The 20225-nt window shown below is 46.4% G+C and overlaps 1 protein-coding gene across 1 annotated transcript in view; it reads left to right on the forward strand.

Annotated features, from left to right (window-relative positions):
• SLC26A4 (solute carrier family 26 member 4) overlaps nt 1–20225 on the forward strand; it is a 190414-nt gene that overhangs the window by 26075 nt on the left and 144114 nt on the right. Inside the window, exon 4 of the mRNA XM_086967193.1 lies at nt 12022–12132. Coding sequence (XP_086823319.1) covers nt 12022–12132 — 111 coding nt within the window. The remainder of the gene's footprint in view (nt 1–12021; nt 12133–20225) is intronic.

A 20225-nucleotide genomic window follows, 5' to 3' on the forward strand; every position in this document is an offset into this window, starting at 1 on the left:
GTCGCTGGTCTTGGGGCCTGGGCTCCTTAAGCTTCGTCTCTGCGGTGAGTGCTGCTCTGCGATCCCCTACCCCCCCGCCCGTCCCTGGGCCGTACCAGGTTGCACAGGGGCCATGGCATGTCCGGCCATGGGGGAGGGGGCGCAAGCTCATGGGAGGCACTTTCGCCCGATGAACGTTTATGCCCTTGGGTGGCAGCGCAGGACTTTGCGGGGCGGGACACATTCGGGAGCAGGGGATGGCCAGTCCAAGCCCCCGATGGCGGCATTAGCTGGAGCATTGGTGGCCCAGTGGGTCCCGGCCTAGGCAGGGTGCAACCCGACACTGCCCGCAGTGCCGACGGTCGGGGAAAATTAGCAGGGCAGGGCTTTTCAGAGTTGGCGGAGAGTCGCACTACCCCCTGCAATGTGAGCAATAGCCCACTCCCCCGCCATCATCTTGTCGAGTGGCGGGGAGGGAGTAAGACAAGCCTTGTCCAGCGTAAGGTGGCAGGCCGAGTAGCCTCGTGCAGCGAGGATGGCACGGGCCCCGTACTGCCCCGACTTGGCCTTGCCCACAACCATGCCGAATCCCCCCACCACCCTTAGAGACTAAGGATGGGCGAATTTTGCGAATCTGGCGTTCGTGAATTTGCGTATTTGCGAATTCGCAATCCGCAAAATCCGCGAACTCTCGCGAATTTGCAGATTTTTTTTTGTGTTCGCAAGGGTTTCTGCCAGTTCGCGAGGGTTTTGTACCAGTTCGCAATTGCGAACTTACTTGTCGGCTCGCAACGGTCGCGACTTTGTTGTTTCTACGTCTGGTTCATCATCACAGGTTCACAGCACCCTCTGTTTCACCACTGCCACCCTCTGGTTGACCCATGCCACCCTCTGGTACATCACTGCCATCCTCTGATTCATCACTGTATATTATGGGGGGGAAAAGCAAGCACACCTGCCCTGCTTCAACTGACATGAATTAATTTGGGGTTGATTAATGTGTCACTGAATTTAAACTTCCTGTCTGGCATCTGCTTCCTTATCTGTAATTTGCTTTCTGTTGCAGTGCAATTTTTTTTGCCAGGACCTTTGTAGCCTACTTGTAGCTATTCTACGAGCCTGCTGTGAGGGTCAGAGCAGGGTCATAGAATAGTTGCAAGTAGGCAACTGAAATCTAGCCCCTCAGGAAGCACTACAGGGAATGGTTACTAATGATGAGTTTGAACTTTTGCACCTGCTGAGTGCTTTCAGTTTTGCAAAACTTGTTTTTCTGTGGGGCACTTCCTTCCTCCCCCTCCCCCCAAAATGGACTCCTTGCAAAAAAAAGTACAGGCAAATGTCAACCTGAGGAGTTATTCTGATAAAAATCATAATTTTCAGAAGGTTTATGTTGCTTGCTGGTGGATTTATTGTGCAGAATTGCAAATTTTTTAATTTTGCAAGTGCGAGATTGTTGCCGCCCGCCGCATCTACATGTTCGCAATTGCGAACTCTCGTGATGCGTCGCCAAACTCCCGCGGGATCCCGCAGCAAGATCCAAAATGGCGCAGCACTCGCAAAATATCTAGAAAAGCAACTCGGCAAACGCTGAATGACGGTAAGTGAACGCCGCATGCCTCAATATTGTATCACCAAGCAAAAAAAATCCGCAGTGTGCGAATTTGCGGATTTTCGGTAAATTCGCAAGAGTTCGCGGATTGCGAATTTACCAAAAATCCACAAAATCCGCGAGCGGAACAGATTTTCCGCCCATGCTTATTACAGACATTTAGTGGCCTATTTGGGGGCAGTGGTCGCGCAGGCCAGAGTATTGATGTGCATTTAACACCGGATAGGGCAATACCCCAGGGGTGCCGGCGGCTGCCCTTGTGTACCGTCATTTGGCAAGCTGGGTTCTGGACGACCATGGAGGGGAGGTGGGCTAGGCTCCTGGCGAATGGTCCCCCCTGCCATGCCTAAACGCCGGCTCGGTTAAAATTTCATGTGCTACGAGGGAGGATTACGAGCACAGACGTGCAGCGGAGGGCTGGAGATGAACCTGCAGCCGTTCTGGGAGCACCGGATCCTTGCCGGCTGCCTCCGCGCTTCACCGCCCACGTTCAACCCTCCATTCAACCCTCGCTAGTATTCAAGGGTTCCCAACACAACGTGTGGTCACCACAGGGTCGCCTCTTCATGTATTCTCTGCCATTAAACACCTCGAACCCTGCCTCACCTCCCTGCTAACCCCAACCTGCGCCTTCCTGCCCTAGCTCCTACCAACTATGGTGGCCAGCTCAGGCCCTGGTATTCGCCTCCCCTCAGCAGGGGGAGGGGTCCACCAAGCAGCTGCAATGTTGGGAAGGGGGGACCTTGCGGGCCGCGGGCTTACCTCGGCTTATAACGGGGAGGGTGGCGCACCATGCTGCATTTGCGTGTCCCAGGGCCGGCGTGTTTCCCTGCGGCACATCCATGGGGGTGCTGCGAACGTGCGAGGCGAAAACCCAGCCCCCTGTTGATGGCTCAGAGTCTCTAATTGCGGGGGGGGCTTGAGGCTGTGCACATGGGGAGGGACCCCAGCCGCCGAGCCGCTGGCGATCCTCCCCCCTTCCGGACTTTCCTCAGGGGCTCGACGGGCTGAGGGGTCCACATGTCCTGCATGGTAGTTCCGGTGCAAGGACTAGGACGCTCCTCCTCTTCGATGCGGTTGGGGCAGACCGGGCACCCAGCTTGGGGCTTGGACCACTTGGGAAGTACTCACCAAAATAGAACTCGAACACGGGTAGGGGTCCGGCCAGGCCTCAATTACGGGTGAGACAACTGGTGCCCTCTGTTTCCCTTGATGGAATTCAGCACCCTATGCGCCGCGTATTTGGGGGTACCCGCGATGTACAGGCCTTTTTCAGTGTGCCCGGCAGATCGGCGATTGGAGGAGGGGGGGCACCTGGGTTGCTTGAATGGCGCGAGGCTGTCCCCTCCGCCCCCAACCAAGATGGCGGCATATATGTTTGGGGCTAGCCCACCCGTGCGATTTCCTAAGGCGGGTGGTGCCACATGGTGACCGTGTTCGGGCATCCTCTATCCGGTCATGAGGGTGAATATATTGGAGAAGCCATCACTCTCCCCAGTGGAGGGTGAGACAGTCGAGGGCCTAAGGGGGTTTATTACAGACCGAATTAGTCAAATTTTAACATTTCATCAAGAGTAGTAGGCCTCGGGACCAGACTTGAAGCATCTGGGGCGGAGGTGCTCTCCAGGCCATGGGGGGGAGGGTCCGTAACACACTGTTTGGCCTCACGCGCCAGGTCAAGAATTCCCATGGGGCTTTCGGCCTCTTTTATGCGCTTTGAGGCATTATAACCAGCGTTTATAATAGTTTGAGGGTAGCGCTTTTAAATTATATCGAGTTTGGGAGAGGTTGTTTTCTGACTACTACATTGCCGTCTATGGTGCTGGAAAGTAGGGTTTGAGCCAGGGGTCCACGGCCTGCGAGGCTGGTCTAACCACCTAATATCCCTGTACGTGAAGGTGTCCTTTTCAGACTCCCAACCACCCCATGAGCCTGTGGCGCGGCTCTCAGTAGTGGGCAAGGCCTGCTTCTGGGGCGCTTAGTCAAGTGACAGTATATTCACACAAGTATCCTTGACGCTCTCCTTAGAATCCAATGGCCAAGAGGGCATGGTTAGCTTTCCAGCTTCCCAGCTGTGCAATTTTCTGAAGCATTCGAGAGGCAAATGGCGCGCGGCAGAAGGAATTAGAAAATATTTTAATGTTATTTGCAGCACACCGCCAACCGGATGGGTTTACAGGGTTCAGTGGTATAGGGTAGCACGGTAGTGATAGTGTGGTGTCAGCTCTGATTATTTACCTAATATATCATTTGCTAAGCTTTTACTGTTCTTACAGGCAGTGTGTTTCCAAGAAAAGTATTTAATCACCTGCTCTGCTTATTCTCTGATAAAACTCCCCCCTTGCAATTTTCTCTGCCAAGCCAGCCATAAAGTGTTTCCACGATGCAGGGTCTTCTACATAGAGAGGTTAAGAGTGCCAGTCTGTCCGTTACACAACGTGCCAAGCCTCCAAGGGTTCCGCATGGCGGCAAGTTGGCATCACTCGAGGTAGGGACTCCATTCCAATTTAGCACGCCTAGCGTAGGGCAAATAAGCTTAAAAGCGATAAGCAAGAGCCTAGTTTCTAAGACAGAGGCTTGCTAGCCAGAACTGTGTCGTGCAAGAGCATCCGAATATGGCAAGTATGAGTCTCACGGCCGGCGATATCCGGGGTTTTGTGTGTCCGATGGCTTTGGCATCCGCAGGAGTATACAAGAATGGTTGTCTGTCTCTTGAAACAAGGGAACAAGTTTGGGTACGGAGCCAGATCGCAACACTTTTATGCTTGGCACAGCAGGGAGCATTCCGTCACCCAAATTAGGATAGCCTTGTGTAGAAGCCTATGTTACATTCGGTAGGCCTTGCGCCCCTTCCACTGGGCTTGGGGCCCGTGCTGCACACCTTGGTTTGGTGACGTGGTTCATGGCAGCACAGGTGTGTCCCCGGGCACATTTCGATCGACAACGGATTGTCCTTCTATGTTCCCATTTGGCTCATGAAAGGGCCACCTTTGCCAAGTTCGTCCAGCGCTCTGGAGAAAGCAATATTTTGTCCCCCGCAGCATTTTGCTGATCCACTCTGTTGGCACAGATTGAGCAGATGCAATTCACTACTCATGTTAAATTAGTATACATTTAATATTAAGAGCGAGTGAACTCCACCTGGCTTTTTGTAATAACCTGTGTCTTTAGCAGCTGCCAGGGGTCACTTGCTGCCCCCCCCCCACCTATAGGGACACGTCAGGTGTTAGGAGGACAGAAGCACTGTCTGGTGCCTCACTATACAAAGAGGGTGTACACTAGCTTTAAGACACTGGCAACGTTTAATACAATCAACAATTCGTTTAGACAGTTCTGGCTGGAAGTAAAGGTTAAAAGCCAATGTGATGTTTGTAATGCAGCCAAACTTGGATTTAGTGTCATTACATTGCACCAGCTGTGGGGTCATTGGGCTTCTAACCTGTGAAATATCCAGGAATATTCAGAGAGCTCCCTTGCATCTCTTAGGACAACGCTCTGAATGCAGCAGACTGGGCTCACCCCTAAGCCATGTTTAAGGATGACGTTTATCTCCAGATTTGCTTTACCCCCTAAAGGACCAGACACTCACCATTCATTAGGAGCTTCCGCCCAGAGCAGCAACCTTACAAAATGCGGCCCCATTTCTTTTCATGAAATCAAAAGCGAGGAACCAAAAGACACTTTTGGATGCAACAGATTTACAGTGGCAGATATGATATAAAATCTAGCCTAAAACGATTTAGAATTAATAATATGCAGTTATAATCTTGGGTGCTCAGTGCTCGCATTCTTCTAAAATGTGTGGTTTTTAGGTGAACCACTGGTGCAGAGTACACTCAGAGGTAGTTTTTAGTAGGGATAGCTCTGTGATCGAAATCAGTTTGTGGCTGACGTGGATGGTACAAGCATGGGCTGTGTATTACATCACCCTATCAGGCTCTAAGCATGGGCGGAAAATCCGTTCGGCTCGCGGATTTTGCTGATTTTCGATAAATGCGCAATCCACGAACTCTTGCGAATTTACTGAAAATCCGCAAATTCGCACGCAGCAGATTTTTTTGCTTGGTGATACAATATTGCGGCGTCGGGCGTTCACTTACCGTCATTCAGCGTTATTTTGCGAGTGCTGCGCCATTTTGGATCTTGCTGCGGGATCCCGTGGGAGCTTGGTGACGCATCGCGAGAGTTCGCAATTGCGAACATGTAGATGCGGCGGGCAGCAACAATCTCGCACCCGCGAAATTACAAAATTTGCAATTCTGCACAAGAAATCCACCAGCAAGCAGCATAAACCTTCGGAAAATGATGATTTTTATCAGAATAACTCTTCAGGTTGACATTTGCCTTCACTTTTTTGGATTTGAGGCCTTTTTGACTTTCTTTGGATCACTTTTGGATTAGAAATCAACTTTCACAAGTAAGTTTGTTTGGGGCATTACAGTTGCTGTTCTGCAGAAAAACGAGTTTTGCAAAACTGAAAGCACTCAGCAGGTGCAAAAGTTCAAAGTCATCATTAGTAACCATTCCCTGTAGTGCTTCCTGAGGGGCCCCTCCAGAGTTCAGTTGCCTACTTGCAACTATTCTATGACCCTGCTCTGACCCTCACAGCAGGCTCATAGAATAGCTACAAGTAGGCCACAAAGGTCCTGGAAAAAAAATTGCACTGCAACAGAAAGCAAATTACAGATAAGGAAGCAGATGCCAGACAGGAAGTTTAAATTCAGTGACACATTAATCAACCCCAAGTTAATTCATGTCAGTTGAAGCAGGGCAGGTGTGCTTGCTTCCCCCCCCCCCCATAATCTACAGTGATGAATCAGAGGGTGGCAGTGATGTACCAGAGGGTGGCATGGGTGAATCAGAGCGTGGCAGTGGTGAAACAGAGGGTGCTGTGAACCTGTGATGATGAACCAGACGTAGAAACAACAAAGACGCGACCGTTGCGAGCCGACAAGTAAGCTGGCAATTGCGAACTGGTACAAAACCCTCGCGAACTGGCAGAAACCCTTGCGAACACAAAAAAAAGAAAAAAATCCGCAAATTCGCGAGAATTCGCAGATTTTGCGGATTGCGAGTTCGCAAATACGCAAATTCGCGAACGCCAGATCCGCAAAATTCGCCCATGCTTATCAGGCTCCCCTGGGACCGGGTTTTAACTGATTAGGACACACAGCGAAATTTGGGGCAGGTAGGTGCCAAGAGAGGGGTTTCCCGATACATATATACATGGTTTGGTATCCAGGTTGAGGAGTGGCTGCTTGACACACTGGGTGGAAGCGGTCAGCCAGTGGCAGGCCTTCTAGATCTGGGGTCCTAATCAGGCCTGTCCTAGTAAGGGTTCAAGTGCCAGCACTCGGCCCTGGGATACAATTTCACAGGCCTGGGGAGAGGCAGAACTGTAAGTGGCTGGTTCAACCACTGGGTCATAGGTTTACATCCTGGCAGGTCCACTTAGCATTTCACACTCCTGAGGTCGATAATAAGTACTAAGGAGTTTTAATATCAATAAACACGGGGAGCTGAGCCTTGATCACTGGGGGAACCGTGTCCCAATTACAGTCAGAAGCGGAAATTGTTGAGGGATTCGGTGTACACAGTGGGCTCACCCATTAGGGTAGTAAGCGAGAGTCCAGCACAATTCCAATGGGGCTGGAGGGTGGTGGAGGCAACAATGCTGACACCCAAATCAGCAAGTTTTCATTAGCGCTGCAAGTGCAGTGGCATGGGGCCTCAGGAGAATAACTGCCCACTGCATCCATCGTATGTACTGTGCAACCCAACTTGACGGGTAGGGAGTAGTTTATTGTTATTACTGTGCATTTCGGCCAGGTAACCAAGTATACATAGCAGGGCTTGCAAAACCCCTACGTCTTGGGGTCAAACTGGGTTAGAGCAGTGTGCCAAAGTGAAAACACAAAAAGGCATCAGTGTATTGGAGATCATTTGGCATTCCCAGTATTATATTGGGTGGGGTCTGATACATATAGTTCCCCTCCTGCGCCCAATGCCTTGCCGGCCCCCGGGTTTAGTAGCGGAAGTTTGAAAGGGGCAAGACTTGCCCAGAGTGGTGCTGGGCTTAATTCAATGGATACATCCAAAATGTTTCACATTGACTAGCAGGTGAAATTTCAAGCTGCCGGTGCATAGTTTTATCCATATGCATAGCATCATGAGTTGAAAATTCTGAGGGATTGACCAGTGCGATCAGCGGACGGTCAAGGTTGCGGCGGGATTGTTGCTATGCGGCAAGGATATAAAGGTTTTATACCACTACCAGGTCCCCGCAGGGGTGGTCAGCCATCCAACTAGCCCATTGAGGGGGGGACAGTACAATTTTACACTTTCCCTGGGCAATTGCAACGCACAAAGAGGGCAGCGAAGGCAACGCCTCGACCCCTGATGGACTAAGTTGAATTTTAATTGTGTGGAAGTGGGGCTCGCAAACTCATACTGTCTTGTCGAGGTAGTGAAAAAGTGCCCTCGGCTTACAAGGGCAGGTACAGGTCTCAGTCATTCACCCGCAATTTAGCTAGGGCAGCAGGCGAGGGGTGGTAGTTGTAAGCTAACAGGTGTGCTGGTGTGCAAAAAGTTTGGTACACTCTGAGTTAGAGCCATGGGGCAAAAGGGTATTGTAGACCATTGGGCATTCCCTATACCTGGGAAACTGAAGGTAGTTGCACATAAGGTTTCCCTCTGGTTCCATCACACTTGTCTGCCCTCCCTGGGTGATCCTTCCATGGGCTTCAACCGAGACAGAAGGGGCAGCTTCTGTAACTGGTGTCTTATATTTATTGTTGTTTTGGGGCAAACTGAGTGGAGGATTATTTCCAAAGTCCTTGAGTCCATTCAGCATTCCTTCAATCCAAGTTGGGCGGTTAGTGATACACAGTATCAGCGAGTAGGTAACACATCCCATCTATTCAGCGACAGCGGGTCCTGGGGGCACGCGCACTTCACTAAAACACAGAGCTGCAACCAGAAGAGTGCCAAGTGCCAACAACCAGTAAATAGGTTTAAGATGTGTCTCTATGGCCTTGCAGCTGTGTGAAGCCAGTCTCAATTTTGAGGTATGCCCAGGTGGAAATTGGGTGCTTTTCTAGGTTAGCATGACCACTGCAGTTTATGGTAGCACACTAAGCGGACTGTCCAAGGTCATCCTGTGCTGCCGTCCCAAGAAATGGGGAATCAAGGTGCCATGCAGGAAAGACTTTGTTTTAGAGCATGAGGCACATCTGGTGTGCAACAAGAATTTAAATTTAGCGGGGAAGGTTATTTTACATCCCTGGGGCTGATCAGTGTGGGCAGGCGAAGCCCCCCCCGACCCCTTCTTTTACGAATATGCTAGGGTGGGGGGTAAACAGGACTTAGTCAATCCTTAAAGTTAGGCACCATATGACCGGCAGTGGGCACTGTATAAAATCAGACGTTCTGTGAGCCGGTGTGCCTAAGGGGATTCACCTCAGGAGAGCTGAGCTGGCGATCCCCATAAGGATTAAGGGATGCCGTGCAAGGGCAGGAGGGCCCCCCCCTGCTCATTGTCACATACTTATAGTTATGGATACTCAGGTGCAGCATGATTTAGAAAGCAAAAGAACCACGCAAATGCTAAAATATAATCCTTCTCGCCCTAACAGCCTAAAGTAGGCAGGCGGGGGTGGGAGCGGTCAGCTAACAAGTGTGCTGCTGTCCCTTAGATGTGGGGCACAGGTGTGCAAGATACCCGGTTCTACTTGGACGGCAGCCAGGTGAGATCAGCAAATTCAGTGGGCCATGTGAGCCATAGTGGCTGAATCCGCCCGCCCAGAGCTGGTATGGGGCAGAGTCTTGTGAAGCAATGGAACTTTCCCATAGGAGGATTAGTTCTTGGCACAAGTTTACAGGCCAGAAGGGGTTTGGTCATGAGACACTGCGGTCTAATGTCAAGGGCTATTGGGATATAGATTAGGTCTCCTTCCCGGGGTTGGCAGGTGGCCTGTACATGAGAAGTTGTAGGTGAGAAAGGAGTTGTTTTGATGGGGGGCTCTGTCGGCAACGGTGGCCGCCGCCAGAGCTGTGGCGGAGTTACAGGGCGATCTGGAAGCAAATGGATACAGAAGGGTACCTCTGCACGGCACATAGGGGTGCCAGAGGCAGAGCCCAGGAGCCTCATGGGAGGTTCCTGGAAACTGTGTAGGCGCCCCATTAGTCCTTCGGGCGGTTGTGGGCCTGAACAACCGAGGGCTTGCCTTACTACGCTCTGCCCTGAAAGGGGCGTGAGTAATAGGGACCAGGTGTCAGGTGATCCCGGAGGAGGATCACCAGAAGGGGCAGCACAGATGGGGTTCGCCCCAGTGCTGCTTGGCTTATCAGGCGGGCAGGCGGCGAGAATGTTGCCTGCCCTTGGATCGCCCGTAAGATAACCCACCATATAACATAACGTTGTATGTAATAAACTTTCAGCAGTTTTTCCCAATAACAAAACCTGTGTGGTGTGTAATTATTTGCATGCATGCATGCAATGTGCTGTGCTGTGGAGTGTTGCCATGATGGTACTATAGGTATTGCAGAGTGCTTCTCTGTCAAATGAGACCTCAGAATTGTAAGCACTCACTGAAATGGTTTCCTGTAACTGTCATTTGCTGCTTTCTGGAATGTAGTGAATGAGGTGGTCTGCACACCGTAGTTCACACATTGTAATCCATTTGATATAGTCCATATAACTTGACAAATTGCGTCTGGGAGTGGAGCGTGTATTACGCGCTCCCCACATGTTTGTACTAGGTTAAGTTCATCCAGGGCTTCGCACAACCCAGTTCTGCACGCAATTTGTCAAGTTATATGGACTATATCAAATGGATTACAATGTGTGAACTACGGTGTGCAGACCACCTCATTCACTGTTTCTACACACTTTCCCTGCGTTGGTTTTTGCACCCGGCATCAAGTTAAATTGGAAAGAAGGCTGATTTACACTCAAGATTCCACACATGGCGAAACAACACGTTCTGAGCAACAATTGTGGACGGTGATAACGAGAAACCTATGGAAGGATTCAAATATATTTTGGCTATGGACATTTTGCGAACATGCGTTTATTTATTTTTAATATTGAAGGTTAATGATAGTACGAATTATGCAACGTGTATTTTAGTGCATTATGGGTAATGCAGTTTATGTACTAGGTCGCAAGGGGTCAGGTGATGATTATGTGGGCAGAGCACGAATGGTTTAAAAGTTAGGCTTTCACACGCGGGACAAACAATTACCAGTAGCGCATATTACGCGTGAAAGATATGACTGAGCAAGCAGGTATGTCAGGTCTTTGGATGATAGAAAGGGGGTTTTGTAACATAAAGTTTTGATATGTAAAGAAGGCAAGAAAACATACGAGCGTTGTTTGCACCCGTTAGGAGAGAGATATAAAAATGGTAGATTTACGAAGGACAGGAAGGAGAAATATTGCTGGTATGCACGCATGATTTGAGTACAGCAAGACGAGTAAAATTGTGGAGGGGAAGGGATCGTGATTCTATCTTCGGGAGCAAGATGATATTTGAGCTAATGTTCGGTGAGATCAACTTCCAAAGGTCGACATGACAGAAAATATGGGGTGTCATATGGTTGATTCTCAAATTAATTTCTTAGTATTAAGTCTGTTTTGAATCACGTTTGTGGGTGAGTGATGCATATGAACAATAAGGTTTTTTTTTAAATGCAATACATGGGTTTGGACCATTATATTGTATTTCACAAATGTAATTAATTGTTGTCTAGCACTAAATAATAGATCGTTTGAGCACAAAACGTTATATGCATAAAACGAATTTTTAATAGATTTCGGTACTATCTACAAATAACACATTAATTGTAATTGTCCATTTACAGTTACCCCTGACGAAGGGCTGGACTTAAGCCCGAAATGCATTGGGTTTTAAATAAATGGTGTATTTGGATCTTAATTTCTGAAGAAGTCCGGATGGGCGCACGAAAATATGAGAAGTTTCTAAAATGCAGTACGATATACATGTGGATTGGATAAATGAGATGAAGAAATTGTGGCAAACATTAATGAATATTATTGGATAAACTTAGAAGAAGGATAATAAGAAGAAGGATAATGGTTAACAACAGGTTGGATCTGGTATCCATTCAAACGCAGTGCGTCTGGGAGTGGAGCGTGTATTACGCACTCCCCACATGTTTGCTTTCTGGAATGTATCAATCTTTACCATCGATCTCTTTCCAGGTTGAGTTCTACTAAAAAGAATGTGTATTTCTTAACTCCATGCTCTGAGGAATCGCTTAATGTTTGAGACTTGAAATAGTGAAAACCAAATTGCTTATCACTTCAAGTGTTGGAAATGGTTAGAGATGTGATATAATTTCTACATAGCTTCTATAGGATTATAAAAACATCAGTATTAAAACAGTAATATTCTTGTGTCTTCTTTCAGGGTTGGCGTTTGCCTTGCTGGCCGCAGTCCCCGTGGGGTTTGGCTTGTATTCTTCGTTCTTTCCACTGTTGACATATTTTATCTTCGGAACATCAAAACACCTCTCTGCTGGTAACTATGAAGATTTTTTATTTCATTTGAAGTTTGTGCTTTTTGCCTTTGTTGGCCTTTAATGCATCCCACCATTGTATACACTCTACGAGTTACAGGATCTTCAGTGCTTTATTGACAAAAATGATCCTTTCAGACGCCAAGATTGTCAACTGTATGCCCTCTGTATGACTTTACAGTATGTTCTATATAAGACTTTACAACATATACTATATATACCTTTGGAAGATATTTTGCATATGACTTTAGAATATGTTCTATGTGTACTAGACAACTTACTCTATGAATTTTAAACATGTTCTATATACAGGGCACACATCCTAAAAAACGGAAGTGGGGGGACTTACCAAGTTAGATAGTATGCAAGTGACTTGGTTCATTATGGCACATGACATAGCACGTGGCATCACAGTATGTGACATCACAGGAAGTGGCATCACAACCCATGACCTCGCAGGAAGTGAGATCACAAGTAGTGACGTCAGATCTTAACACGACAGACATATGTTTAGCAGTTCAATTATGAGTACATTGGAGCACACTACAAAATTTAACAAGTGAGATTTTGTGTCAGGGTTGTGCCGAAAAAGTGAGGCAACCCTGACAAAACATCTGGGCCTCCAGGTGTACATTGATTTATTTTAAACTGTGCCACAAAGAAATTGGACGTAGGCCATTCTGCCTAGTTGGTTGCAAAGTCGGCATTTTAGAATATTGTATAGTTAAGACACCTGCAGCAGAGATCTTTGTATGCGTAGCAAATCGTAGGGAATAATAATAATGGTAAAATAACTGAGGTTAACTCATTTGCTGGAGAGATCTGTGTTTTGTATAGCCCAGTTTTGAATCAAAGTAGCATAGAGGGTGAATGCGTCTCCTGCAAAGCACATCTTGTAACATGCACAAGATAGATTTTTATATTATGTAACTAGGTAAGTGGGTTGCTGCTTTTAACATTAGTATCCTTGTGTTACTTGCTGTTCATACATTGTAATCCTTCGAATGTAGTACAGTGAGCATTAAAGGACAGGTGTCGCATACACCTTGTAACCCTTACTGTCTTGTGTAACACACCCTGTACATTGTTCTACACACATATGATGTATTGCCAATGTGTAATGTTTAAGCTCCTGAAACCCTGCATTAGGATGAGTAGGACTGTGAAAGAAACAAAAGAGAATTGTGGTATTAAAATTGTTATTTGTGTTAATACTTGGGTAGCCTAACACAGCTGAAATTCGTACAGTGCATGCATATGTTGTATATACAGGGACTGAACAAAGTCAAAATCAGGCCTCTCTTAAGTACCTTTGAAGTGATAAGCTGTGAGCCTCTGTTTCCCCTCCATTGCATTAACCATTACTCCATTTTCAACCCTCTTAGTTAATTTCATTGGTGCCCTCTCTGCATACGTCCATTCGCGCCAGGATACTCCTGAGTAGTTGCGCACGTTACAAATCATATATAACATAACATATATAACATATAACATTAAGGTGTGAGGCTCCAGATAGCTCCCAGCTAGGATACTCGAGCAGAAGGAGGCCTAATGGCCCCTTAACTGCAGCCTATGCTTTGGGCCAGCAGGAATTGAAAATAAGAAGGCCCCCTCCTCGCCTGCACGTTGCTGCTCTGAATGAAAGGCAACAACGGGAAGGCACTGCTGAAAGTGTGCCGGTAACAGGTGTCTTAAACGTGTACCGGGACCAGTGCAACATGTTTTAGTCGGGCCCAACTTCTTGGCAGGGCCATCCCCTCGACTTGTGCCCTGTCTATATATGGCTTTAGAACATGTATTTACTGGACTATAGATAAAGCGTTATATATGACTTCAGGACACGTGCTATATTTGATTTTAAAACCTGCTATGTAGATATGTTTGAAACATTAATTATTATTTACCATTACCAAATGTATATATGTAGCATTTTGCATCAGCATTTGTTTTTAGAGAGTGTGGTAGGGTCTGCACACAGTGCCAGGCAGTAAGCCTCGCCCCCTCATCCCTTCAATGGTTGGCAGAGAGTGATGGGCCCAGAGCCGTACCCCAACACCAGACCCAACCCTTCAAGGCCTCGCTGCCAGTAGAATTAATTTGAAAGTTGCCTTGCTTCTGCAGAACCTCTGATGACCTCATACCCTTTACAAAAAAAGAGACTTCTAAAAAATAAAGTTTGGGGTTGTAATCTAGTGTATCGACTGTGATCAGCATGTACGAGCAGATTCTTGCACTTTACAAATCACCTTTTTTTTATATTTGATATATATTTCTGATCAGGCTATTCACTCATTTCACCCGAGCAGCTGGACTCTCAGCACCTTGATAGTCTCGTGGGTGAATAGCAGCGCTTTATAAACCCTGATTGATCGATTGAGCAATCTTGAGTCTTTGAAAGGAACTAATTACCAATGGGTAACATATAATGAGCCCAACACATGGTCTGGCTCTTAGAAAACAGTCTGCCACAGTGTGTCTTCCTTAAAAGCATTAGAGACTTTTTCAAGAGTAACTATTTACATGCACACAGAAAGCACAAAATACATTAATAACTGATATTAATTAGTTCTCATATGATTGAGCCATTATTTCTACTTTATTAAACACAGAGCACTACATGGGTACGATGACAGACAGGTTTTTATTCATAAAATGTTGTTTCTGGTTTCATGTACTAACAGCCAGGAGATGTTTCGCCCTGTGTAGCTGGTCACCCAAGAGCTTTCTCAAGGCTTCTTGTACCGTATGAAAAACACTGTCATCGAAATAGAGATAAGGTCGTTCTGAATGCCCCTTAGAATAGTAGTTTCTCCCCATCGTCTGGTGTTTGGTGAATTCCTTGTTGCAGTCTGGTACCGGGACATTCTAAAGAAGCATTTGCAATGCAATAGGTCTCGCATTTACGATAGTTTTGTAAATGCAACACCTATTGTATTACAAATACTAGTTTGTAAAAACGCCCATGCAGCACTTTAACTTTTTCTTTCCACGTGACGTGTCTAAAGAAAGGGGAGTGGCCGACATTAAAATGAAAGCGCAATATGGGATGCATTTACAGAAAAAGCATTTGTTTGGACAAATATTTTTTTTTTTGTAAAAGCACTTTAATGACAGCCACACCCTTTTATTTAGACACAGCTCCTCTAAGGAAAGGGGCACGTCCGACATTAAAGTGTAAGTGCGACATGGGGCAATGACATTTAAAAAAAAAAATAAGTAGTAAAATAAACACACGCCCCTTCTTGCCACAGCAAGTAAAGCAAAGGCACAGCCGTCACTATCAGCGTGGCGGGCAGTGCTGTGTAAAAAAAATGTTAAAGCGTTGTGAGAGAGCTGTTGCAGGCGGTAGAAAACCATTAGCGGAAATAGTGCTCAGAAACTGTAATGAAAGCCTACAGAGCAAAAACACATGTGAAAGGGGGTGTTCTCATGGGAGGTTACAAATGAATACAAGGCGGTACTAAGGAGGGACTAACAAGCCTATTAACGAATCAGAAGCCAGAATTTATGAACAACAATGACACTACACTCCATTTGGTAAAATATCCGGTGCACATTCCTTTGGCCTGGACACCTTCTTTGCTCCAGGACTTGCCTGGTGGACCACACTAACACATGAACTAAGGAGCCAAGTGAGTGGAGGGCATTAATCATCTGAAGCAGTGGTCTGTGATGTTAACTTACTAAGCAGAACCAGTTTGCGATTATCACTTTCCTTATGTAATAAGATCTTCAGACAGATGGGTATTGTGTATTTGTTATAGTTCTTGCACACAATGCATAGACAACATGTGTAGACCTTTTTAAAAGAGGGGTTCAAGATGAAAGCAAAGTTGTCTTCTGCATCCAATGCTTCAAATGTATATTAATGACCTCCTTAACATTTTCACGAGGTAGTTTTTCCTACAGACTAGTCGCCACGTTGATTCTTCTCGAACTTTTAACACTTTCAATGATTTTGCATTGTGCACTTGTGCTTCTCACCAGCATACCAGTGCCTATGCGCCTTGGTCTGTTCAGTGTTACAAATAAAGAGCTGTTGCATCCCTATTAATCTCTAATGTTTGTCCATGTGCTCCGGATTCATTCTAGATTTTTAGGAAAAGAAATGACCAAAATGTTTCTTTATGTCTGAGGTAACTAAACTAGGCCACGGGTATGCACTGCCCCATTCGTCAAGTGTAGCAGCATTAAGAAATTAGAAAAGTTTCTTCCTTCAGAAGAAGTTGAAGATTTTCTTTTTTAAGACTTCAAAAGCCCCAAATAATGCTTTTCAGCATTTGTTTATTTACAAATGAATAAAGACCTACCAGACACCACAGATACGTTTATTAATGTCTAGGTGTCTGTGCATAGACGAACCTGACTCTAAACATCCAGTGGTGGCTGCCCCAATCAAAAAAAGGCAAGGCGGTGAGGAGGGGGTGCAGGAAGGAGGGGGCAGGGGACTTTAAAATATATATATTTTTTAAAGTTACTTTTTTTAACACAAACTTTATTGATGCTCTTTGTTATATCCAGTGCATTCGTTATAATACATATAGACATTACATCTCCTTCTGTTCCGGTATTTACAGTATGTGGTTACATGCATCACATAGCCAGCGGCTAGTTCGGTATGGTTGGTATTATATCAATCGTATACGTAGTAAATTTCTGTAGTTGTACAAACTGTAATGTTCAGATTAGCATTTGATTTATAACAAGTGCCCACCCCCCTCCCGCCTCCCCTACCATTCTGAACTGTCTTATCCATGTCCAGGAATGATTCCGTGTCCTAGGCCATCGTGTTCTATGCGCATGGCGCTGGTGGGCATGTGGCCTGGTTACGCCTGCTCTGGATTGCTGCTTTTCGTGCTATGGCTGGTCATTGTCTATCTACTGTGCATTCGGGGTGTCAGGTAAGGAATGAGGGTTTATGGTTTTAAAGGCTTCTAAAATGACCTGCCACTCCATTGAGATCTGGTTTTACGTAGCCCATGGGCCTCCTCACGTTTAATAGCTGCGCTTTTGGCTCCACCCCAACATACTACTTCATTGTGCCATGTGTAGATCTCAGGACATTTTAATGATTTCCATCTCATGGTTATTGACCGCTTGGCTATAATTAGGGCAAGATCTAAAAATCTCAGTTGAACTTGCTGGGGGCTGTGCGTTTGCATAGGCCTTGCTGACATTCTGCTGCGGAGTACACAATGTGAAGGTGCGTGGCTGTTTCTGTGTCCCGTCGTACCTCCCCTAGTACCCTCTGAGGCGGGGACAGGACCATAGCATGTTGGCTAAATCTGCTTCTTTCAACTTACATCGAGGGCAGCAATGCTGTGCATTTGGGAACATCCGTTGCAGGCGTCGTGGTGTAAGGGAGGCCCTATGGAGAACCATATATTGTATCAATTTAAATTTTGCATTACTGGTCACTGTTTTAGGGTGTTCCAGAATGCTGGCCCACTTCTTATCTGAAACCTCCCGTTCTATGTCCTCAGACCATTTAGCCCGCAGATCAGTAAGAGGCACTTTTGCATGTGCCCGGATGCCAACATATAACCATTTGATAAGGTGGTGCCCCTCGCCCATGTAATATAATGGACAAACTAATTTGTGCGTCAAGGCTTCCTCCCTCTGAGGGACCCAATGTTTTTTCAGGTATTGTACTATACCTGCGGGCACAATGTATAAAAGGTTTGGCACCCGAGTGTACGGTCCAACGTTTTCATGGTCAAGTAGTATTTTATTATTGAATTGTGCCCCAACCATGTCGACCCCTTCATTAGACCAGCCGAAAACCTACTTCTCGTGAGCGTACCGCTGGGTAGTGGAATTCCCAACTGTGGGATGTTGCCCGCATATGAAGGGCATTGGGATGTGTATTGCAGTGCTTTTTTACAGCATGATAACACTGTCCTCAGTAAAGGCGGTGCATCTGGGGGAATTTTACCCTTTGGTAGTAATAGTGTGTGAAGGGTCCCCTGATTGATATCTTGCATAGTGTATCCTATCTCCCGTAGATTATGACTGGCTGTCTAATAGGATAGCCATTGTAGCTGGCTTGCATAATAATAGGCTTTACAATCTGGTGCCTCCAGTCCCCCTTTGTCTGTTCATAGTTGCATTTCCTTTAGGCTCACTCTTCATCTTCCAGTCCCCCAGATTAGGTCGGAGAGTATAGTGTCTAGAATTTGAAAGGTAGAAGAAGGAATTATTATTGGTAAATTGGTGAAGTAGTATAGAAGTCGGGGGAGAACCACCCTTTTCGGCACAGCTACCTGGCCATTGCAGATATTGGTAGCGCAGTCCAGAAGACAACCTTGGATGGTATCGCCCCTATTGCTCTAGTAAGGTTGCCTTCAAGCAGGTCTGCGTGAGTTCTGTAGACACTTATGCCTAGGTATATTAATGTGTGCTGTGCCACAGGTATGGTGTACGACCCAAAGCTGATCTTGTCTGGGCATGCATTATTTTGGAAGAAAAAGGCATTTGATTTGGCCTTGTTGATAGCTAGGCCTGGTATGCGCTCAAACCGGGAGAAGATACTAGGTATTGGCTCTAACAAGCCCAGTAGATCATGCGCATATATAATGATATCGACCGTGTAGGCTGACATCAGATGTGTAGAGGTGCCTATTTGAATCCCAATTTGTCCTGGCGCAACCTTAGCACCAAAGGCTCCAGCGCAAGCACAAATAGTAGTGGGGACAAAGGGCACCCCTGCCTGGTACTCCGACATACTGGATACTCCTGCGATATATGGCCTCCAGTGTGAACTCTCGCACCGCCTAAAACTTTTTTAGAGAAGTTTAGTTTCCGCAGAGAATACATGAAGAAAAGGTATAAATAAATATACCAGACCAGATTTAATGAAATTGTTTATTTGGTCTTTGTCTAAATCATATTGTAAGTAAATGTGAGAGGGGGTCATTTTTGTGTGTATTGCGAGCTGGTATAAAGCCACATTAATCCATGTGGATAAGCTTGTTTAGGTAGGGAGAAGCCTATTTGCCAATATTTTGCTTAATATTTTATATTCTGTGGCCAGTGGTGATAGTGGGCGGTAACCCACCAGGTCTGGCGTGCCCCTCCCCGGCTTGGAAAGGGAGACCACTAGTGCTTGCATGGTGGTAGGGGGGAGGTGGCCTATCTCCAGTGACCTACTATACAATTTCTCTAGTTGGGGAACTAGGGCTTACGAATGTGTGCGTAAAAATTCTATTGGTAGGCCATCTAGCCCATACGCTTTGTTTCATGGTAGGTCCTCTGATTGCAGCTTTTATTTCGGCTCTCGATATGGGGCCTGCCAGGCTTTCTTGTGCTTCTTCGTTAAATTGGGGATATGGTAGATTAGCCAGGAATGCATCTGTAAGTAAGTTGTCTGTTGTAGGTGGCTTACTGTATAGTGTACTGTAGTACATGCAAAAGGCCTCGTGAATGCTCTGTTGAGTATGTACCGTGTCTCCCCCAGGCGTGGTGATATCACTTATTACTATGGGAGGTGGATCCATCAGTATCCTGGTTAGGAGTGTCCCCGATTTATCTGGGTGGTGTGTTTTATCTGGGTGTAAGCCCATTGATTGATAACTCTGAGAGTCTCTAGCAGCTCTGCATGTTGTATGTGCTTCCTGTAGGAGAGACATATTCGTAGGTTCATGCACATCTTCCTGTTCTAGTGTGTTCAGTTTATTCTCCAACTCTTTCAGGCTAGTAAGTACTTCCTGCCTTGCACCCACTATGGTGCTGATCGCCGTACCTCTTATGACTGCTTTGAGTGCATCCCACTCAACTAGAATGGAAGATGCAGTGTTCCCATTGTCTGCAAAGTAGCGAGTGATGGCATTGGATAGAGTACTGCAAAATACTGCTTCTTCTAACATTTGGAACCTTAGCTTCCACTTGGGGACCAGTGTGGGGATTCTGCCCCAATTAAAAGAGATCTCTAATGGGTTATGATCAGACGTTTTTGCGAGGTAAGTGGCTTGTGTCACTTGCGTGACTACGGTGAGTGAGCATAGCATTCTGTCAATTCGTGTATGCAACTGGTGAACTGGGGAGTAGAAGGAGTATTTCTTACTTGTCGGGTTCTGCATTCTCCACACGTTACCCA

This window comes from Lissotriton vulgaris, chromosome 1_1 (assembly GCF_964263255.1).
Source record: "Lissotriton vulgaris chromosome 1_1, aLisVul1.2, whole genome shotgun sequence".
Taxonomy (NCBI): domain Eukaryota; kingdom Metazoa; phylum Chordata; class Amphibia; order Caudata; family Salamandridae; genus Lissotriton; species Lissotriton vulgaris.